This window comes from Onychostoma macrolepis, chromosome 17 (genome assembly GCF_012432095.1).
Source record: "Onychostoma macrolepis isolate SWU-2019 chromosome 17, ASM1243209v1, whole genome shotgun sequence".
Classification (NCBI taxonomy): domain Eukaryota; kingdom Metazoa; phylum Chordata; class Actinopteri; order Cypriniformes; family Cyprinidae; genus Onychostoma; species Onychostoma macrolepis.
In genome coordinates this window covers 21,090,209-21,114,483 of record NC_081171.1, presented here as the reverse complement: position 1 = coordinate 21,114,483, position 24,275 = coordinate 21,090,209, and the positions used below count along the sequence as shown (strand labels likewise).

At 36.8% G+C, this 24,275-nt stretch overlaps 2 protein-coding genes across 3 annotated transcripts in view; both read right to left on the bottom strand.

Moving 5' to 3' along the window:
- Positions 1 to 1,996: 1,996 nt before the first annotated feature.
- On the bottom strand, positions 1,997 to 18,377 carry tmem229b (transmembrane protein 229B). The gene is made up of 3 exons (XM_058748388.1): positions 18,058 to 18,377; positions 6,866 to 6,981; positions 1,997 to 3,839 (listed from the first exon to the last, which is right to left on the bottom strand). Exon 3 carries the CDS (start codon positions 3,804 to 3,806, stop codon positions 3,222 to 3,224), a length of 585 nt encoding a protein of 194 aa, XP_058604371.1. The 5' UTR covers positions 3,807 to 3,839; positions 6,866 to 6,981; positions 18,058 to 18,377; the 3' UTR covers positions 1,997 to 3,221.
- Positions 18,378 to 21,815: 3,438 nt separating this feature from the next.
- Positions 21,816 to 24,275, bottom strand: part of mta1 (metastasis associated 1) — a 60,156-nt gene continuing 57,696 nt past the window's right edge. For both annotated transcript variants that reach the window (XM_058749091.1, XM_058749092.1), the window contains one exon: positions 21,816 to 23,570. The gene's annotated coding sequence lies outside the window, so the exon portion shown is untranslated. The remainder of the gene's footprint in view (positions 23,571 to 24,275) is intronic.

Below are 24,275 nucleotides of genomic sequence, written 5' to 3'. Positions count from 1 at the left end.
CGTTCATTTATCCGAAAAAGTCGAGAATTTTCAGTAAGAACAGCAGGCATATTTTTATTTTTTTTATCTCCAAATTTGAAAAGTTTGTCTACCTGTCTCAGAAGACAAACACTAGCCAATAGCGTTTGAACGCGGGCTGTGAAGTAGCATTTCATTGGTTGAATCTATATACATTTAAACAGGGCAGTATTTGAGGGTACAGTTGTAGTGGTGTCCGAAACCATAGTGGATGTTATTGAGGGTGTAGAGATAACTGAGCCATAGAGATAACTGGCCAAAACCAACCCAAATCGCCCCCCTTTCCCTCATTCCCAAGATCACGTGATCACAAATGAAAATTGTTTCCTTGAAGTGACCATCGTATGTTCCCTTCACTAATGGACGTCTGGAAGGGCCCTTCATGAAGGGATTCATGTTCACTTTTATTTGGATGTCCCTACAAATGACGTCCCCTTCCCAAAGTGCCCTTCAAGGGTATAAAAAAGCTGTTTGGAATTCGCTGATTGAGTGTACACCAATTGTACACTCATTGTGGTGCATTATGGGATTGAATGAGCTCAACTATGGTTTTGAACACATCACTACACTTCTGTAATAGCGCACTATATGAAGGTATAGGGAACAATTTCGGATATAGCCTCTGTTTTTTAATGATTCAGTTGGCTGAACAATTCAAAACTGGTTTACAACAGCTGTATCTGAAATTGCCCCCTATACCCCCCATTTACTCTTCCCTATACTTTTGTCCACTAATATAGTCCACTGAATGAGTGGATGAAAACAAGTAGGCCTAAGTGTATTCGGACACGAGTGTGTCGAACTGCTGCAGACGCCATCTTAACTAAGACGCTCACAGTGCATGGCTTTACATTTGTTACTGAGGTGGTGTATTATAGGATTGAATGAGCACACAATGTCTATATGGGTTTGGACATTACCTCCAGACACCTAACCCACACATACCTGTAGTGCCCTATAAAAGGATATAGTTGGCAATTTCAGACACAAACACACATATCGCTCTCCTACTAGTGATTCTCAAACCTCTCCATGAAGTATCCCCAGCACTGCATGTTTTGTATGTCTCCCTATATCTGACACACCCACTTCAGGTCTTGCAGTCTCCACTAATGAGCTGGTGAGTTGAATCAGGTGTGATAGATGAGGGAGACACAAAATGTGCAGGGCTGGGGGTACTCCAGGACAGGTTTGAGAACCACTGTACTAGTGTAATAATGCAAGTGAACTGAATCAGTGATTTAAATCTGAATCAGTGACTGACCGAGTCCGTTTGGATGATCGATTCTAAACATGTAAGTCTCTGAGATCATTCGAAATCCCCACATTTATCCAAATTTTGTTTCATGGGTTGTGAGCTTTTATATTGATATATGTAAAAAAAATTTAAAAAATGTAAAATCATATATGTGAAACCATCACTGTTTTAATGAACCGGGGAAAAAAAACTGTTAAATGTATGTGTGAGCCGCAGGGTGTTATTTGCTTATATCACACATTTAAAATTCAAATGACAACACTTCTTGCATTCCTTCCGCATATCACATTATCATTGCCTGAATGCACAGCTGTATAAACAGGTGAACAGACATGGCATTGAAGACCATCTCCATCACTGCCGTACATCTATTGATATGGCCGGATCTGTATTGTGATGTTATAGAGAGTGATTACAATACAAGAACAATGGCAATGCGCTGCTTACAAATAGGAACGCTAAATTTCAAGGGAACAGAAAAGTGCACTTGATAATCATCTAAAATTTATAACTCTGACAATCATCTAGCACACCAAAGAGACAGGTGTGCAAAACACTGTGACATTACAATGAACTTCAGAATAATAGCTGCAACAGCTACACTATCAAAGCTATGAACATAACATTTGACATTTTAATTGCAACTTTTGTATTAAGTTGAGATAAAGACTAAATACAGACATTTTCACTTAAAAAGAGTAAAAACCAACAATATTGATTGAATTTCATTCAAAAATTAGTGGCTTTAATACATTTTTTGTTTGGTCAGGAACAATATAACCAATACAACAAAACTTTCTGGCAAATCAATAACCTGAAATTGTAGCCATGCGGGTAATAACAAGGTTATTTGCCACAATATTTCTCGTAATCTTCATCCGTTACTTCATGGCATATGAGAGACGGAGCTGAAATTATTAACATTGACGTACCTGAGGTCAGTGAACCTATATGCTATATGCCTTTATTGTGACTATCATCAGATCCCTTAAAAGACTCGATGTGAATCTAGCACCAGTTCATCAACACATTTACCACAACAACTCATTCTCTCCAGTGAAAACACAGGAAACTGTGATGTTTTTATGGTTTCAGTACTGAGCACCAGGCCTCTATATATGTAAAAACAATACAGTACTCCTTTGGGTCTTCATCTCTATGAGAAAAATAAACAAAGAAAAAAAAAGATCTAAGATCAGTCTGAATATGAAAAAAGCTCCTGGAAGACAACTTTCATGCATGTTCAAGCACTGAATTTTTTGAAGAATGTAAAAAAACACCAAATTCAAGTGCAAGGCATTGCTTTAGGTTATACATTATATATACACAATAAGTTTTTAATATATTTTCGTGACATTTCTTAACTACATTTTAGATATTAATAAATAACACAAACTAACATTCAAAAGGTAAGCTATCCCAACAGTTATTTGCTTTTGCTACTACATATACATCATACACACTGTTTATAATCTAAAAGGACTTGCTTATTTTTTAAAAGCACTTGATATATAGCTTTTCGTCTCTCTACAAGTGATGTGTTTGCTTTCCTGGGTTTTTTTTTTTTTTTTTTGGACGAGGGAACATGAGTCATTATGTTTGTCCCCTCCCAGAGTGTAGGAGTGGATGGACTGGTTTGGGAGGTACAGTATTGTGGTAGAGGTGGAGGGTTCATTCTCATTTTGCCATCGGGCACCACTCCTGCAGACAAACCTTTAACTTAACGGCTACTCGCCCGAATGCAAGGGCGGTTTGACGTTGAGAACTGAGGTGGCAAATTAACCAGAAAGTTCCTCACAGTTGTGCAACTGTCTCTGTTGGAGCTGCACCAGCCGTGTCCAAGCGACTCTTTCCCTGGAAGCAGGTGGGAGAGAGATTGAGAGATGTGCGGAGAGAGTCATGGGTGACGGGAGCTTTGTGATGGGGATAGGTGTTGACAACATCCTCAATCCACCTTCACGTAGCCGTTTGCGCTGGTGGCCCCTGCTCTGGCCCCTCGTGCTCTTCGCCCTCCGCCTCCTCGTCCCCCACCGCCTCTGTCCGACCGTTCTTCAGCCTGGCTGGGATCGGTGGCCTCGTCGAAACGCAACCGGAGCGTGTTGCGGATCACTAGGCGTTCTACAATAAAGGAGGCGCAGAACCAAGGCACAGCGTACTCTGCCGTGATCAGGCCCATGAAGTTATATTTAAACTCTGAGTAGTCCCATGGACAAGCGTTGAACTGTCGTAGCAGCAAACCCGTGCCGAACTCCCACAGGTATGTCCACAGTGTGTAAATGATGCAGCGGAGCAGCACGTTGCAGCGGTCTCGTAGACAAAGGTACATGCGCTCTACGATCAGGATGCAGGTTCCGTAGATGAAGAGCGCCCACACGCTAGTCACGCCGGGAAACTTCCAGTTGCAGTTCACCACAAACTCCCAGGCGGCCGTGAACATGACTTCACAGAAGTAACCGTGGATGGCGTACAAGTACCACCGAGAGAGGGCTGTAAGGGGCTCAGGGGTCATCGTGTTTGCCATGTTGACCATCTTCCTTTTATTTTGACGTGTGGAGTTAATAGGCTTCAGGAAGTAAAAAAAAAAAATATAAAAGTGTTACAAATCTGCAAACGCTGCAACAGAGGTTCTGAATGGAATACTAGCATACAGTGTAAAATAGTAATGTAAAACAGCAATATCTGGTTGTGGGCACAGTTTTGTTTTTGAGACAAATTACCTGAGCAGCTTGTTATAGCAGGATGGATTCTGATTGGGTGTCAATGTTTTTATAGTTCATCAACTGGAAAAAATTGTTATGAAAGTGATTCCAGCAATGTCGTTTCTCTGTCTTTATTGTTATAGCTGTGGTGTGGACTCTGCTATTCTTTAATATTGAGAATGATTTTTAGAACTATATGGGTCAATATCACCATAGAGTGCCTTTCAACCCACACAATACTCAAACATTTTGGTTTTAATTTCCCATTCACTTTATGTCATGTCATAAATAGTAGACACTCAAGTACTATAGAAACATATTAGCTGAGCTTCCACACATTTTCTTTTTAGATAATCATGGGCCATTATTCGAAGCATAAATCATAAGATATGTCCACCCTGTCATGGACATATATATTACTGTTAAATACATTTTCATTGCAAAATTAAGATGCAAATTATATTTTCTGAAAGGTATGATGTCCCTTTCCTAAACAGGGTTATTTGTTTGCTTTTAAATTATAAATACATGAAAGATTTTATGTAAACCATGTGTTTTTAAAGAAACCCATAAACCCGCACATGTAGCTTCAATTAGCATATTAGCTTACAAAAAAACTGTGACTAGCTAAATAGTTAGTCTGGTTGTTGAAGAGAATTTGGTCTTTAAATTTACATATTTTGAAAATACTGTATTCTAATCACTTCTGGCATATTTTATCCCGACAGGGTGGACATGTTAAGCTTTGGCAAAGCAAGTAAGCAAATTCAGATGAAGAAAATTTGTCAATTGAAAAGTCATCAACTTATTCACCTCAGCCGTTGAAATTCCTGCCACTGAAGAGACGAGAAAAAATCTGTTGTTCTAATGTCACTAAAGGGGGTGGCCTTTTTTAAAGGGGCGGATTCCCCAATACAACCATTCAAGGGACATGGACAAACTCTCTTTTTTTATTAAATTAAAATATTGTTTTTATTACCAAATGATCAATACACTCAAATTTACACTCTTATTTAACAAAATATTAATAGGAGAACAAAATTTTTGAATTTTATGATTTGACAATATTCTACTATCATTCAAATTTAATGAGCAGTGTGTGGGACATAGCAAAATATCATGCATCCTCTTACACTAAATAATATAATATAATAATATAACACACCCTTTCATAGTCAATTTTATGTTAAATTATCATGGCAAATGAGTTATTTAACTACAGGACACCAAAAGGCACCCTACAGTGATACTGACCCATATATTTATCATTATCTTTATAGTTATCGTCCTTGGTGTGAACGGGCTTTAATGGTTTAGTAGCTGCAGGGAAATAACACAATGAGATGCTCAAAACTGGTTAGTGACACCACAATAATGCTAAATTAAATGAAAATATAAAAAAATATATTAACTTTATATTTAAATATAAAGTTTTTAAAGGGCCCTGCAAAAATGACCACTGGTAAAATATCTGCTATAATATATTTAGCCTTTTAAATTCAAATATAATTTCATTTTCAGCCATTTTGAGAGCCCTATTGTCAAATCTGAGCCAAATAGGCCATTTAGGTAATTCATGCATTCAGAAAATTAGTATGTTGTGCCCAATTTATACTACCGTTCAAATGTTTGGGGTTAGTAAAGTTTATTTAAAAAAAAATAATAATACTTTTAATTAATAATTTTATTCAGCAAGGAGATACTTTTGTTCAAAAGAGACAGTAAATACATTTATAATGTTACAAAAGATTTCTACATCAAACAAATACCGTTTTGAATTTTATATACAAAAAAAAAAAATTCATAAAGATTTTTTAAACATTCATAATAAGAATAAATGTTTCTTGAGCAGCAAATCAGCATGTTAGAATGATTTCAGAAGGATCATGTGATACTGAAGAAAATTGGCCATCACAGGAATAAATTACTTTTTTAAATATTTTAAAATATATTAAAATAGAAAGCAGCTATTATAAATATTAAATTGTAATAATATTTTATAATATTACTGTTCTTATGCTATTTTTGATTAAATAAATGCTTTGTTGAGCATAAGAGACATTAAAAATAGTACCAAACCCAAACTTTTCAACGGTAGTTTATATATTGCAGAAATCAATAGAGTAGTATGCTACACCAAACATAGCCAACAAAATACAAATGCTGCATGACAACACACAGTAAAAGCATCTACTATACACTATTAATAAATGACAGTATATAATCTCAAGGAGCATATGAGCTGGATTCATGAACGGGGTCACTTGCAGACATAAGCGAAAAATAACTGATCCTAGTTACATGAGCCAACAAACACTTTCAACTGTCCTTTGCTGTAAATCCATGTACATACATACACACCGTACACAGCTTAAAATACAGTATCGTATGTCAGAGGGTCCCAGAACAGCTCATCTGTGTTCAACTAACATCACAGTGAAACTGCAGAGATGGCTGGTCAATTCTAAGGCAATTATGACTGTTTTGATATTCCACTGCTGCTGAAGATGTGTGTGAAACTGAATTAGAGGTGAATGTGATCTCATTATGGCCTATCAATTACACTTTGGTTACTTGCCATTTAGCAGATGTTTCTCTCAGCCAAAGCTGCTTACTGTAGGCTAATTGTAGGGACAGTCATGGAGGTTAAGTGTCTTGCTCCAAGGGCATCATGGGAACTCAAGTGACTCTATAATTCACACCTCCTGAGATCGAATACAAACTTTACAAAGTGCACCATCGCATTCAAAATAGATCTGCTAGTCTTATTTGAAAAACAAAAACTAAAATAGCCTGTACTGTGATTAAACTAGACTAAGGATTCAGTGGATGGAGAGGGAAACAAACAAGAGAGGGACATTATGAAAAAAAGTAATATTTGCAGATTTACCTAAGCTGCTGTCTGGTAGTCTCACCGTCCACACTCCACACCGTCTGTCAGGGTCCAAAGAGAGTGGTACTTCTGAGCTTTGCTGCCGATGCCAATGCTAATGTAGTACTCATGTACTAAAATGGAGAAAAAAACAGAAGAAAAAAGTAAACATACAGTCCTGTTAAATTGAGTGGAATAATAGCTTTGTTTTAAAGGAATGTTACAGGTGCAAAATTCTTGTCAATTCATTCAAGTACATTCATTTCAACTTTCCCCTAAAATCAAAGAATATGTGTTTCTAGTAATACACTTACAATATAAACCTATTGGGAAATAAATTCCATTATATATTGCACTTATTTGTAGTTATCAGTGTAAGACTAAAACTATTTTTTACACATTTTGTAATACACATTAATAGTATTCCTTTGTATTTTTGAAAATTATAATATTGTATAATATTATAATAATTCTGTTTCTAACACTAAGAACGAGAATTCCTAAGTGTTGTCATTTTAATCTCACAAAATCCGTGCATATGATAAAAGCCTCGCACAACAAAGGTGTCAAAAGTGTTACTGAGAAAAATGCAGCCACTGTTTCTAGAATCTAATACTTCCAGCTCTTCTAAAATATCTTCACAAAAAGGAAGAGTGTCTGGTGTTGCAAGCATCTCCAAATGTTCTGAACTGGGCATGCTTAACATTCTAACCAGCTCGGGATGGAAAATATTTAGTGTACTACAAGCAAAGCTCTTAGTTCCTTAACAATAGCAAGAACACACTATGAAGAAATATACTGATTTCCCTATAAAAACAATTCCCCTAATATTTAACCATTGACTTCGATCACAGAAATAAATTATATTTTAAAGTATATCAAAATAGAAAACTGTTATTTTAAATTCCAACAATATTTCACAAAGTAACATTTTTATTTTCTGTATTTTTGATCAAATAGATACTGATGAGCAGAAGAAACTTCTTTAAAAAAAAACATTAAAAATCTTACTGATCCCAAACTTTTGACCAGCAGTGTACATAATAAACAAACAGTACACACACACATATATATTATGTAAACCAAAACTTTTATTTTGGATCCGTTTAATCGCGATTAAGAGTTCAGATGCAAAAGCCTCTACGTCTGACGGTTTCTTTAAAATTAGCATTTCTTTCTGGCTACTATGTATAAGTTTCTATGTATGTACTGGTACTTCCGAATGGGTCGAGGCTGGGATTTAGCACATTTGAAGTGAAAGTACATGATGATGGCTTTTACGCCCGTTTCACACCGCAAGCGTGAGCGGCGCAGAAGCGGTGTGTATGCAGAGTAGGAGCAGTGCGCGCCCATTGCGCTTTCACACTGGCAGCGTTTGTCACGCGCAGCTGAACCGCGGCTTGTACTGCATTACAGACGAGTATCGTCATTTGTGTCATATTTTCCAGCGTTCTCCTCCGAACACTGTGTGCCATGTGCTTTGATGTATGATATGGCCAGCATACTCTGTGATGCGACCGTGTCCCCCTCCCCTCTGTCCCACACACATGTAAATAACATATATTATATATAGGTAGTTTACACGAGAAACTTGAGCCAAGTTTTCAAGATGTGTATACGAAAAAATTGCCACATCACATTTTGTATGAGGAATATACATTTTTGCCATCTAACAAAAGGCTTGCATATGCTAGATTGAATTGTCTATGTTACGTAAATCTTTGGTGTATCAGTCATTAAAATTAATAAATCAGAATTGGGGTTCAAATAGGCCTCTGGGCTCTGGAAAATAGAAAGGACTCACTATTCAAAAGCACTGTAGCCTACTACAGTGTGTACATAGCCTACTGTTGTTTTTTGTATTAAGGTGCGTCTATTGTATTGTTTGTTTAGCCTAACTGTCGATGTGAATTGATGTGAGACGCACGCTGTGAGATCCAAGACAAATTTTAGAAAGAATTCCAACAATAAAGTGTAATTGGATTGAATAATTGAATTGAAAAAGTAATATTAAAGCTAACAAATGCCTCTAGTTTTATTAATTTAACAGACCTTTGAAGTTTGGGCAATAACTCGTGGAAGTGATGCGTTTTTGTGCATTTTATTTTTTCATATAGTGATTGTGAAACACGAAACATCACTTACAAGATTTTATGGTGAATTTTTTTTTTTTTTTTTTTGTTAATTTTAATGTTAATCGGGTCAATTTTGATCAATGTTTTTTGCCACAATTAATCATACCCTTTTATTCAATATTTGCAATAAGTAATTAGCAGAATCCTGCTATTTTAACATAGAATAAATATAATCTAAAGCTATTTGCACTGTGTAAATAGCATATCACTAAAGAATACTGCTATTTTCACTTAGTGTAAATAGCCTCTATCGATGGGGTATTGTCAAGAGGAAGATGAGAGACACCAGACCCAACAATGCAGATGAGCTGAAGGCCACTGTCAAAGAAACCTGGGCTTCCATAACACCTCAGCAGTGCCACAAACTGATCACCTCCATGCCATGCCGAATTGAGGAAGTAATTAAAGCAAAAGGAGCCCCTACCAAGTATTGAGTACATGTACAGTAAATGAACATACTTTCCAGAAGGCCAACAATTCACTAAAAATGTTTTTTTTTTATTGGTCTTATGAAGTATTCCAATTTGTTGAGATGGTGAATTGGTGGGTTTTTGTTAAATGTGAGCCTAAATCCAAGAACCAAAGACTTAAACTACTATTTATTTAATACACGAGTTTCACAGTTTGAGTTGAATTACTGAAATAAATATATATTGCATTTTTTCTGTTTGTGTGTTCATGAGAAGTTTCTCATAGTTACAAAGACTAATTTCTTTTATCATAAATACAGTGAACACAGTAATATGAAATATGATTACAATTTTAATGTTTAATGTTTAATTTCCGGCATCATTACTCCAGTCCTCTGTGTCACATGATCTTTCCGAAATCATTCTAATGTGCTGATTTGCTGCTAAAATAACATTTCTTATTATGTTGAAAACAGCTGTTCTGCTAATGATTTTTGTAGATAGTATGATGCATTTATTTTTCAGGATTCTTTGATGAATGTAAAGTTATAAAACAAGAATAGCGTTTATTTGAAAGTATTCAGTATCACTTTTGATTATCTCATTTATTTCCATTTCTGATTACATTATTGTTTTTACTTTTTTGTGTCATTTAAACAATACTGTTTTAATAGACACTGTTTTATTGTTATTTAAATAAAAAAAAAAAAAGAGAGATAGTGAGAGATTTAGGTGTTATAAATAACACTCGATAAAAATTGCATTTCATACTTGGAAACTCCAAAGGTTTTATCAGCGAATAACTCCATGAGAGTGCAGCACACATTGCTAAAAGGCTGATATTCTGCACTCTAATGGAAAGGCCATTATGAAATATTAATCTATGCATTGAGATAAGACACAGCTCTTGAGCCACAATAGAAGACAAAAGTGCTCAGTCATCCAGACAACCTTGCATTAAGAGTTGTCTGGTACAGAGCCCAATGCATGGTACAGTGTTTACATGTTACCCATTTACTGGCCTTGCAGTCAGCATTGCTATTGATCTCCTCCTGTCAAACCTCTATTGACCTTCTCAGCAACCTGAACAGACCAGTCACTGCTGACAGCCTGGTCATCACTATACCACACAGACACGCAAGCTCAGCTGCACAGAGCAGCATCAACGCAGAACGGCTGGTTTATGGCGCATTGGATGATAAGAATAGTTTCTTTCTAGACGTCAGGGGATCACTGTGTTATGTGCAAATAAAAAGAGGAATTGGTTGTAGAATTTGTCTATTAGTAAGGGCAAAGTACATGAAATGGTAGTTCAGATATGTGTGCCAAATGTAAATAAGTGGAATATTTTAAAGTTGTTTTAGCAAATTATGCTCAATCGAATGGAGGACGAGTATAAATAAATAAATAAATTCATAAATTCATAAATGCAGAAATAAATAAATGTAGAAATACATGAAGAAATGAAGAAATAAATACAGAAATACATAAATAAATGAATAAATTAAATGCTGAAATAAATAAATAAATGCAGATATGCATAAATAAATGAATGAATAAATTATTGTCAAAAGTGTAATTTTTAATTGTACTATTTTTGTACCATTTGTGTTATACTACATTTATTTCTGCATGTATTTATGTATTTCTACATTTATTTATGTAGCTATTTCCACATTTATTTATTTTTACATTTATTTACGCATCTCTACATTTCTGTATTTCTGTGTCCGTATGTTAATAATGTAGGTGGTTCTAACCTCTCTCAGTGCAGGATTGGTTAAACAGGATCGTTATCGTTACGGCTGTACTACTGATACTACCATTGCTAATGATTTGCGTTTAATAGCAAGTGATGTAGATCAGTGTTTCCCAACCACACTAGTGTGCCGTGACAGGTTGTCGGGTGTGCCGTGGAAAATGATCTAAAATTCCATATCTCTATTATATTTCGTTATTATTATTTTAAATCAGTGCTATTGGTCATCGTTATGTCTGTTTGTGGGGTTTACAAATATTTAACCAATGAAAAGCATTCAAAAGAGCTTGTGACTAAACCTCGTAATGCCATTGGATCCTCAAATTGTCAGTCAAACCTCATAACTCCACCCCGCCTCCATTCAGAATGAAGCACCGCCACCTTACAGTCTATTGGCCGCGACGCACAGTTTGAAGACAGACGTCTACTTCTTCACAATGCAAGGGTAGCTAAATAAAGAACTGATGTTTAAATAAGAGCAGCGTTTCCTTTACTCAAGAAACGCTGTCTATAAAGGCTAATGTTTTTGTATGTTTAAAGAGCAGTCTGTCTTAGCAGTCTGGCCGTTCTAATGATGGACAAAACACAGATCTCTGTCATTCGGTCTTCAAAAACCTTTTTTAAGAAATTAAGTGCAAGTGTCTGATCCTATATAAAACCAAAATACCAACTCTGAAGACGCAATGTTTAATTACTGGGGGGGGAAAAAACTTTATTTTCCCATTTATTGACTGACAAGTCTCCAGTCACCATACTGGGAGAAATCGGAAGTGCAGAGGCATTGTGTGCGCTGTGTGAACATGATGTTACTGTAGTTCTAGATTAAGTCAAGTCAAGTCACCTTTATTTATATAGCGCTTTTAACAATACAGATTGTGTCAAAGCACTTAACAGTATCAAATTGGAGGATAGAGTGTCAGTAATGTATGATTAAATGTGAATGTGCATTAATTCATCCCACTCGGAAAAAAAAAAAAAAAAAAGATTTAGTATTCATCAAAATGAATTAAAACAGTGAAATGCAAACTCAGAATATGACGTAAACCTGCAGTAATTAAATGTTACATAACACAAATGTATCTAATCCCATTTTATTAACCAATGTCTTTGCTGCTGACCTTTGATGATCCAGTTCAACCATACTAATAAGCAAAAATGACTTTAGATAAACTAACAATTGTGCTTCATTGTTTTTTATTGCTGAAGAGTGTTGAACCTTCTTCTCCTGCGTTCTACTGTACAGACGTGAATTTACTTTTCCTTCAGCCTGAGGTTTATTCATTACACTTTTTGGTGTGAAAGGGCTTTTACATTTGCTATAAATAGAACTTCTTAATATTAAAAACAATCAAGCCCTGCTCATATTTAAAAAGTAATGCAACGCATTGCTTTCCATAAAAAGTAACTAAGTAACGTAATTAGTTACTTTTTTAGGGAGTAACGCAATATTGTAATGCATTACTTTTAAAAGTAACTTTCCCCAACACTGGTGGTGTGCCATGGGATTTTTTACATATCAAAACTGTGCTGCGGCAGAAAAAAGGTTGGGAAACACTGATGTAGATCATGCACCAAGCGACTACCTTCTGTTTCGTTTGGAGCGTGTAGTCGATGAATTAGTTATCAGCTCAGCGCTGATATGGATATAGACCTTGATCCAGCTGAATTCACCGGAACACCGGACTTGCGTCCTCCCGTCCTCGGGAGTTCACTCTCTCCCGAGTCGAACTTGCGAAGTCGGAACTAGGCCTACGCAAGTCCGAACTTTGCGTACTTAGTATTGAGAAACGGCTCGTGTATTTTCAAGACGCGGCTGGCTTGACCACAGTTAATAAAGTTAGCAGGCTAGGCTAATTGCTATCTCTCAAGGGTTGTTCTAATTGTTCTGCATTGAGAGAGGTTAGGACCGCCTACCTTATTAACATACGGACACAGAAATAAAGAAATGTAGAAATGCAGAAATAAATGTAGTATAACACAAATGGTACAAAAATAGTACAATTAAAAATGACACTTTTGACAAAATGTATTCATTCATTTATGCATATCTGCATTTATTTATTTCAGCATTTAATTATTTATTTATGCATTTCTACATTTATGTCAGCATTTAATTATTTATTTCTTCATTTATTTATTTCTGCATTTCTATATTTATTTCATTTATTCATTTATTTATTTATGTATTTCTACATTTATTTATTTCTGCATTTATGTATTTATTCATTTATTTATTTATACTTAAGTCATTGCTCGTCCTCCATAAATTCACTTCCATTATAAGTGCCTCATGTAATCCAGATTTTTTTTTTTTTTAAGAAACTGAGGGACAAGTGGAAACGATTTTTTTGTGGTAATCAACATCACGCCACAAGAGCTGTTGATTAAGCTTTACTTATTTTAGTGTTGTTACTGTTAACTAAACCTATTCAAAAAATGGTTTCAATTGAAAGCTGAAGTACAAAAATTACTAAAACTGAAATAAGTAAATACAAAGCTATACAGAAATAAATAAAATAAATAAATAAATAAAAATCACAAAAATCACAACATTGTGAACTGAAAATAAAAGCTAAAATATTCATAAAAACACTATAATAGTATATAAATAATACTGATTCACTAAAGAAGCACACAATGACAGTGCATGGACTATTTTTATGGTGCATTTTTTTTTGGAGTTTGGATGTTGCTTCCACCATATACAGTGGGGCAAAAAAGTATTTAGTCAGCCACCAATTGTGCAAGTTCTCCCACTTAAAAAGATGAGAGAGGCCTGTAATTTTCATCATAGGTATACCTCAACTATGAGAGACAAAATGAGAAAAAAAAAAATCCAGAAAATCACATTGTAGGATTTTTAAAGAATTAATTGGTAAATTCCTCGGTAAAATAAGTATTTGGTCACCTACAAACAAGCAAAATTTCTGGCTCTCACAGACCTGTAACTTCTTCTTTAAGAGGCTCCTCTGTCCTCCACTCGTTACCTGTATTAATGGCATCTGTTTGAACTCGTTATCAGTATAAAAGACACCTGTCCACAACCTCAAACAGTCCAACTCCAAACTCCACCATGGCCAAGACCAAAGAGCTGTCAAAGGACACCAGAAACAAAATTGTAGACCTGCACCAGGCTGGGAAGACTGAATCTGCAATAGGTAAGCAGCTTGGTGTGAAGAAATCAACTGTGGGAGCAATTATTAGAAAATGGAAGACATACAAGACCACTGATAATCTCCCTCGATCTGGGGCTCCACGCAAGATCTCACCCCGTGGGGTCAAAATGATCACAAGAACTGTGAGCAAAAATCCCAGAACCACACGGGGGACCTAGTGAATGACCTGCAGAGAGCTGGGACCAAAGTAACAAAGGCTACCATCAGTAACACACTGCGCCGCCAGGGACTCAAATCCTGCAGCGCCAGACGTGTCCCCCTGCTTAAGCCAGTACATGTCTGGCCCGTCTGAAGTTTGCTAGAGAGCATTTGGATGATCCAGAAGAGGATTGGGAGAATGTCATATGGTCAGATGAAACCAAAATATAACTTTTGGTAAAAACTCAACTTGTCGTGTTTGGAGGAGAAAGAATGCTGAGTTGCATCCAAAGAACACCATACCTACTGTGAAGCATGGGCGTGGAAACATCATGCTTTGGGGCTGTTTTTCTGCAAAGGGACCTTTTAAGAAGCATTTCAAGGTCCTGGAGTGGTCTAGCCAGTCTCCAGATCTCAACCCCATCGAAAATCTTCGGAGGGAGTTGAAAGTCCGTGTTACCCAGCGACAGCCCCAAAACATTACTGCTCTAGAGGAGATCTGCATGGAGGAATGGGCCAAAATACCAGCAACAGTGTGTGAAGACTTACAGAAAACGTTTGACCTCTGTCATTGCCAACAAAGGGTATATAACAAAGTATTGAGATGAAATTTTGTTATTGACCAAATACTTATTTTCCACCATAATTTGCAAATAAATTCTTTAAAAATCCTACAATGTGATTTTGTGGATTTTTTTTCTCATTTTGTCTCTCATAGTTGATGTATACCTATGATGAAAATTACAGGCCTCTCTCATCTTTTTAAGTGGGAGAACTTGCACAATTGGTGGCTGACTAAATACTTTTTTGCCCCACTGTAGATGAGCAGCTTGAACATTGTACGAAATATCTCCTTTTGTGTTCCATGGAACAATTTTTTTTTAAACGCATAGCATAAAAACTTTTTTGGTGAACTGTCCCTTTAAGTGCCTATTTGAGTACTATGGGAATTTCAGACATAAGAAAGGCTACACTATCCAAGTTGTTGTGTTGTGTGTTTTTCTTTTTTCTTTTTTTTTCTTTTTCTCTCTGTCATTCTTTTGTCAATATCAAGCACACACTTGCCAAGAGAACAAAGGCACATCAACGGCAGGGACAATATACTATAACGTCCTCAGATGCACTGGAATAACCGGCTCCGATGAATTCTTATTACAGCTATTTCTAGAGGTGACTGATGAGAGCTCTGGTCTCTTGCCATGAGTTCACTCCACTCTGCACAAATATAAATGGCAATGGATCAATAGTGCACACAGCTCAGTTACTATCACCTTGGCTCCAGCCCGCACACTGCCTTCATTCCTCTCATCAGGTACAAGAAGTGCTGATAAGCCTCCTCAGGGCTGTTAAAGGACGATCATGTTTCATGACAGAGGCAGAACCAGTTTCATTAAATTCTCCAGCATGAGGCGGACAATTCATCCTGAGTTTCACTCATCAGCGCTAATGAGACACAAATTAAGAAAAATGCAAAACAGTAGCTGAAAGCTGTTAGTAATAAGGAGTGGCTATATAATAACAGTCACATAATTATTGGTTAATTTATATGTGTTTTTCAAAAGCAGAGAGAGAGAGACACGAGTGAATTTGTCAACATTAAATGCTTATTTATTTAAAAAATGCAAATTACAATAATCTTAAAATGGCCTAATTTTGCCCAATATATTGGTCTATTTTCCCCAGCATTATTTGTATTAAATTATTAAAATAATAAAAAATTAAAAGTATGATTTAAAAAAAAAAAAAAAGGACTTGTGGGGGGCAGAAAATGTATTGTAGATATATACAATAATTAAATACAATAATTTTGTCTTAAATAATTTCAGATGAAAAAGAACTGTATTGCTACTAGTATTGTTATTGTGAACTAAAACCATTACAAATAGTTCTCATAATTTGAAAAAAATAAAATAAAATAAAAATAAAATATCAAATGGAAAAGTTAAATTAAAAAAAACAAAAAATATTAGAAATGCTGCATTGGCAACTAACTGAAATAAAATAAATTTAAGCTTAATTAAATTACTAAAAACTAAAATAAAAATAAAGATTAAAAAAACTAAAGCACATAAAACTAAAACTACTCAAGTTAAAATGAAAACTGAAAATATAAAAAAATAATAATAAATACTATAATAAGTAGGCTATATAAATAATTCTAAAATAACCACTGAGTGCTACCGATATCATGGGAGTTTAATATGGTCTGGCTGCAGCTTTAAAATACGGTGGGCTGTAGGACTCTCAGGGTGGGCCAAGCTCATGATTAGGTGGATCAGGACCACCGAGTCCCGCTCTGCAGTCAGTCCTCTTATATACTTTTTACTTCAAGTGATTATGAAACAGCCAAGGAGCTTATCCTTTCAGTTTGTTCCCCCAAAAGGACCACAAGTATGTCCCAGACCCTCCAGACTGCTAACATATGGGTCAGCGCCAAGAGATTAACAACTTCTGAGCCTTAATAGAGAGGGTTAGTCACATGACAGCACCGAGCCACAGTGATGTTAAAAAAGACTGACATGGCAAGTCTTCTTTGAAGAATAAAATAATGACAATCCGACATTTACCATAATTACACGCCTTATTTTGAGAAGCAAGATTGAGATGTGGGCAAGTAAAACCGCGTGGAGTGCAGTGGAGCTGATCTGCTACACTAAACACCAAATCCCCAGTTTTAATCAAGTAAGCTTTGGGTGTCTTTGATCTCATGCTGCTGATGTAAGTGGGGCTTCAGCTTAGCGGTATGAAATATGAGGACAGTCAGCGTAGTAAATATTGACCCATCCAAAGTAATTCCAAACTATCCCGGAACGACCTCTTAAAGGGCACGTATCATGTTTATATACGCTTAACCCCATTGTATATTGAGTGACTGAGATGGAAGAAGTGAGAAGCCGGTGCCAGAGGTCTGTTTATAGCCAGTGACCCAATACGTGTGAAGAATTTGAACTCTTTTGGTCCGTTTACTCAAAATAGTATTCTGAAGTGTGGTCAGATATAATGATGCGACTTGATTTAGCACCTGACAAGTTCATAATAACACGAATTGTTTGGGATATGTAAATGTGAGGGTTTTTCGTCCGAGACTTAATATACCGCAGTCGTGACAGCGGCGCCGGTCGGATGCGCAGCGCAGGCCTCCATGACAACCGACCACTGCAGCGCTGCGTCGCCTGCGCAGACACAACTGCACACTGTCTAAAACATTACAGTGCGATTTATAGCAGTACGTTTTTCTAGTAACAACGTTAAATAAAGTTTCCTATCGTTTTTGTATCGGACAACAAAGAAACGGTATAGACAGATGCAACATTGCAAATGGTCAAACTTAACAGCAAGTTCCTTCATAATTACAGATTTGAGCGCAAATTAACGCGTTTGGGATCAAATGCACGATGGAGATGGCAGCGTTGACTTCCTCGTTCGCATATTTGGGTGATAACAGTCCGTAAAACAGCGAGCTTGCGGGCGAGTAAACGTTCAGAAAGATGCACCGGTTTACTCTGACTCGAGCTCGTGTAAATTGTGGGATAACCCATGCAGGAAACTCGACTGGGTCTAATGAAACATCCTAAAAGCCGGCGAGACTTACCTTATTATTCTTCCGCTGCTGTAGATGTAGAGGAGCCGTGCCTCATTTTGGTGTTAAACAGAAAATCGTTGCACCGGCTGCCCCTCAGAGTACATTTGTAGCCGGCTCTCTCTGTCCTCTCGCCGCTGTCCGGTGAAAACTGACATATTTTACTCCACTGCAGCAGTAACAGCACATGCTCAGACACCGGCTGCGTTTCAAAACACAGCGAGCTGCCTACCTAGTAGCGACTTACGATTCGGCATCGAATCATTCTTTTGAGTCGAATCTTTGTAATGAATTGGTTGAATCGGTTCACAAAACTTGTCTTTAAAAGATTCGTTCACCAAAAGTTCTGTCGTTACCAATAGAGTTCAATAGAACTTGCGACCATAGTTAGCTAACGATGCTTTAGGGAAACGCACCCCTGGTCTGACTCTGAGCTGCTCTCGTTCACTGGCTAAACTGAATCACGAGTCGACTCATTCGAGCATGCTTGTTTTGATTCTCAATGTGCCTAGAACGGAGTGATAAAAGGATGTGACTGTAAAATGGCAATAGCGGAGCGACTTTTATGGCAATTCAAAACATACGAAACTGACATGGTTTTATTAGCATTTTATTAAAACGTGCAAAATCTTTTTAGTCAATTATGTAAAGGAATTATAGTATTGTTGTAATTTGTAGGCTACATAATTTACAGTGTAGGCTAAAATGTAAACTACAATGTAAAGTAGTGAGTGTACAGCTTGTATAACAGTGTAAATTTGCTATCCCCTCAAAATAAGTCAACACACAGCCATTAATGTCTAAAGCACTGGCCACAAAAGTGAGTACACCCCTAAATGAAAATGTCCAAATTGGGCCCAAAGTGTCAATATTTTGTGTGGCCACCATTATTTTCCAGCACTGCCTTAACCCTCTTGGGCATGGAGTTCACCAGAGCTTCTCAGGTTGCCACTGGAGTCCTCTTCCACTCCTCCATGACAACATCACGGAGCTGGCTCCTCCACCTTCCGTTTGAGGATGCCCCACAGATGCTCAATAGGGTTTAGGTCTGGAGACATGCTTGGCCAGTCCATCACCTTTACCCTCAGCTTCTTTAACAAGTGTTTGGGGTCGTTATCATGTTGGAATACTGCCCTGCGGCCCAGTCTCCGAAGGGAGGGGATCATGCTCTGCTTCAGTATGTCACGATACATATTGGCATTCATGGTTCCTTCAATGAACCGCAGCTCCCCAGTGCCGGCAGCACTCATGCAGCCCCAGACCATGACACTCCCACCACCATGCTTGACTGTAGGCAAGACACACTTATCAAGTCCACTCACCTTTATTTATATAGCGCTTTTAACAATACAGATTGTGTCAAAGCAACTTTCCAATATCAGAATAGGAAAATAGTGTCAATAATGTAAAATAACAAGATTAAACACTCAATTTTCAGTTAAAGGCATTTCATTATTGAATTCAGTGATGTCATCGTCCAGCTCAGTTCAGTTTAAATAGTATCTGTGCAATCATGTAGACCAGTGATCCTCAAATCTGACTCGCGAGATCCACTTTCCTGCAGAGTTTAGCTCCAACCCTAATTAAACTCACCTACCTGTGATTTTCTAATGGTCCTGAAGACATTGATTAGCATGCTCAGGTGTGTTTGATTAGGGTTAGAGCTAAACTCTGCAGGAAAGTGGATCTCGCGAGCCAGATTTGAGTATCCCTGATGTAGACGATATCACTGCAACTTGTCTTTGTACTCCTCACCTGGTCGCCGGCACACACGCTTGACACCATCTGAACCAAATAAGTTTATCTTGGTCTCATCAGACCACAGGACATGGTTCCAGTAATCCATGTCCTTAGTCTGCTTGTCTTCAGCAAATTGTTTGCGGGCTTTCTTGTGCATCATCTTTAGAAGAGAATTCCTTCTGGGACAACAACCATGCAGACCAATTTGATGTAGTGTACGGTGTATGATCTGACCACTGAAAGGCTGACCCCCCACCCCTTCAACCTCTGCAGCAATGCTGGCAGCACTCAAAAATCTATTTCCCAAACACAACCTCTGGATATGACGCTGAGCACGTGCACTCAACTTCTTTGGTCGACCATGGCGAGGCCTGTTCTGAGTGGAACCTGTCCTGTTAAACCGTTGTATGATCTTGGCCACCATGCTGCAGCTCAGTTTCAGGGTCGTGGCAATCTTCTTATAGCCTACGCCATCTTTATGTAAAGCAACAATTCTTTTTTTCAGATCCTCAGAGAGATCTTTGCCATGGGGTGTCATGTTGAACTTCCAGTGACCAGTATGAGAGAGTGAGAGCGGTAACACCAAATTTAACACACCTGCTCCCAGTTAACACCTGAGACCTTGTAACACTAACGAGTAACATGACACCGGGGAGAGAAAATGACTAATTAGGCCCAATTTGGACATTTTCACTTAGGGGTGTACTCACTTTTGTGGCCAGCGGTTTAGACATTAATGGCTGTGTGTTGAGTTATTTTGAGGGGACAGCAAATTTAGTTATACAAGCTGTACACTCACTACTTTACATTGCAGCAAAGTGTCATTTCTTCAGTGTTGTCACATGAAAAGATATAATAAAATATTTACAAAAATGTGAGGGGTGTACTCACTTCTGTGAGATACTGTATATATATAGATTCGCATCGTGTCTAACAACGCCCTTCAGCCGTGATTTATTCACGATACAGCATGGCCTCTCGTACCTTATTGCTTACATATATATATATATATATGTGTGTGTGTGTGTGTGTGTGATCCTGGACCATAAAACCAGTCATAAAGGTCAATTTTTCGAATAAACAAGCTTTCCATTTATGTATGACTTGTTAGGTTAGGACAATATTTGTTTGAGATACGACTATTTGAAAATCTGGAATCTGAGGGTGCAAAAAAATCAAAATATTGAGAAAATCACCTTTAAAGTTGTCCAAAGGAAGTTCTTAGCCATGCATATTACTAATCAAAAACTTTTGATATATTTACAGTAGGAAATTTACAAAATATGTTCATGGAACATGATCTTTACTTAATATCCTAATGATTTTTGGCTTAAAATAAAAATAAATAATTTTGACCCATACAATGTATTTTTGGCTATTGCTACAAATATACCCCAGCGACTTAAGACTGGTTTTGTGGTCCAGGGCCACATATATGTATGTATGTGTGTATGTATATATATATATATAATTTCTTTAAATTGAACTTTTTATTTGAAGAAAAAAAAACACACAAAAATAAGGAAAACACATGAGTATGCTATGATATTAATTTACCTAGCTTGTTTAAAAAAATGCTGAAAATAGAGGGCCCAGATCCACTGATGGAATACACAATGTTTTCAATGTCAGCACCACTCATGTGTTAAATATGAGCCCCATGACATATTGATGACATTATGTTTTATGCTGTATATTAATATGGTAAAAATTAACCAAAGCCATAATTTAAATATTGAGTACTGGGGTATAAGATTAGAATACAGCCAGTGGGGCCAGTGGTCCAGGTACTGTTGGGTCCGAGTCCACCTTGTCAGGTCTAGGTCCTTAACCAAATGATGTCTTATTTTAATTTTATTTTGTTTATACTTATTCATTTTAATTCATATGAAGTCCAAAATGTAAGATTCCGTGTCAGATTCGAGTCCAAGTGCCTTTGCTCCAGGGCACAGCAAATGTCAAACAGTGCTTCATTATGTGGCAGTAATACAATAAAAAACAAATGATCAGTTAAAAATCACAGGTGCATATCAATATCACAATTAATTTTAATTAACACGTTAAGTATGGGGTGTCTTATGTTAAAATCCTGGACTTTACTTACAGCTATAAACATAAAACCCTGTGGCTGCAGGACCATAATCTTTTCTAGAAAATATAACCTCACTTAACGGGACAGTTCACCCAAAAATCAACGTTCTGTCATCATTTAATTATGTCGTACCAAACCCGTATGACTTGAATATTTCAGTGAATCAATAGAGGATATTTTAAAGAACGTTGGTAAACAAATGTTTGGTACCATTGACTTGCATTGTATGGACAAAAAACGCTGAAATGTTTCTTAAAATATCTTTTATACTCCACAGAAAAAATACAGGTTATACAGGTTTGGAACAACATGAGGGTGAGTAAACGACAGCTTTTTATTTTTGGATTAAATATCCCTTTAATAACAAATGAAAAACATTAAAATGTAGTTCGCCTGATATCCGTTGTGTAATTTTTTTCCACCACAAGTGACTCCAAATTGATGTGTGTTTTGTAAGGAATGAAATTAGCCTATATTCTACCTTTTCTGCTTTAGATATGATGGCAGTTCATGAAAACGCGTCTATAAAAATATCATTCCCCAAAAATACATCCTTTACACTGCTAAGCTCAGCATCTTTGGTTGCAAGTGTCAAATTATACATTACTTTTCGAGATTTTCCAAAAATGTTTACAACCACAGTCTGTTGTATGTGTATACATCCTTGTCATTTTAATATTTAAAAAAAAAAAAAAGGAAAGGAAAATGTGTGATGAGCGTGCAAAGCTCTGCGTTGGCCTAAAGATATCAATATTTGATAAGCCAACTGCAGAGTAAACTGGGTTGTATCACATATCCCTGGCCTGAAGCACTCAGTTATTTGCTGAGCGCATACGTGAGGAATAACTTAAACACCACACTCCCATACAAGCTCATTTTCAAGAAGGTGCATCATTGTATTAATGGGGTAGTACCTTTTCAGAGTTCCCATCATCTCTCCGTATATGCAGGAGAGAGCTGAGGAGGTTTCCTTACAAAAAGACATTTCAAAGAATACGCTGTGCATGGCAAATCCATTACAACAAGCTTTGATAACCACCAAAGGCCCAAAATGCACCACTGTACAATAACGCCTCCCTCCTGTTTTCATTTACATATTCACAAAAGAGAAATTACATATAGGAGCAGTTGCAATACTCGTGAAAAAGGTAGAAAAAGAACGTTCCGTTGTCTTTCTGAATAATTTAAACCACTGTGGCAGGACGGACTAACAGAACCGGAGAATACAAGCATCCAAACGAAGAGAAACGTCATAGAGTCCTTCACGTCGGCGCGGAGCTGTCATGTTACAAAACAACGCAAGAGACAAAAATGACAGTTTGTCCCACCTTTACATTATGGTTTGGGAGCAAGTCGTTTCAAGAAACGTTCAAGATTCTTACATTTTCTCAAGTCATTAAAAAGAAAATGGTTATACTTGATAAAAAAAGAACAGTAATAATAATTGTAATAATTATAATAATTACAATGACAGAAGTAACAGCCGATGGTAAATAATAATAATCAGTCCTATACAATCAGATCAGTCCTGTGATTGGCCACAGGCTGTTTTAACCCATGGAGACGTCAGGGCTTTGCAGTCATTTCAATGGCTTCAGCTGTAAAAAATGGGCCGCCTGGACAGGGCTTTCTGACCGCAGATCCTTTCTTAGGTCCATCCGTCACTGAGAGCTGAAAAAATCTCTCGAGTCACCTGAAAATTGAGCATTAAAGAGCTGCTTTTAGAGTTTGTAATACAACACAAGACACGGATTGTTGCTTTAACATATTGGATTTAGAGTATTAAAAACAATATAACCACATTTTATTGAAATTAAGTTATTTGCAGAATTCAGAAGTTATAAACAAAATTTAGACATTAAAAATTTAATTAACAGCCCTAGTTTAAGGGTTACATAATTAAAAAAAAAATTATATGGGCCAGAAAGATGAAAATTTAGGAGTATTTTTTTAATGTTATTAAAGCACAAAAAAAAAATCCTGAGCCTGAACTTTTTTCCGAGGGTTGGGGGGTTGCGGGGGTGGATACATACACAGGGTTATTTGGCAAATAAACAAACAAACAACATTTTCAAATGATTTTCCTTGAAACTACCTGATAAATAAACTAATAAAACAAAATGGTACAAATAAAGTGCTGCACACGCAAAGAATGCAATGACATTAACTAACATTTGAAAGGATACTATGGCAAAGATACCGCTTTCCTTATTCAAACTGATTTTTTTTTCTCACGAATATGAGATTGACCTGAAGGAAGAAAGCTGTATCACACACTTGGAAAATTATGAGCTGAAAAACAGGCTTTAATATGACTATTTATATATAAACTAATGTGAGGCAATAATAATTGGCTCAAATAAAGCATCAAAACCAAGTAATTACACGGTTTTATTGT

Coding starts and splice junctions, on each gene's coding strand:
- tmem229b (XM_058748388.1), bottom strand. CDS start 3,806: ATGGTCAACATGGCAAACACGATGACCCCTGAGCCCCTTACAGCCCTC.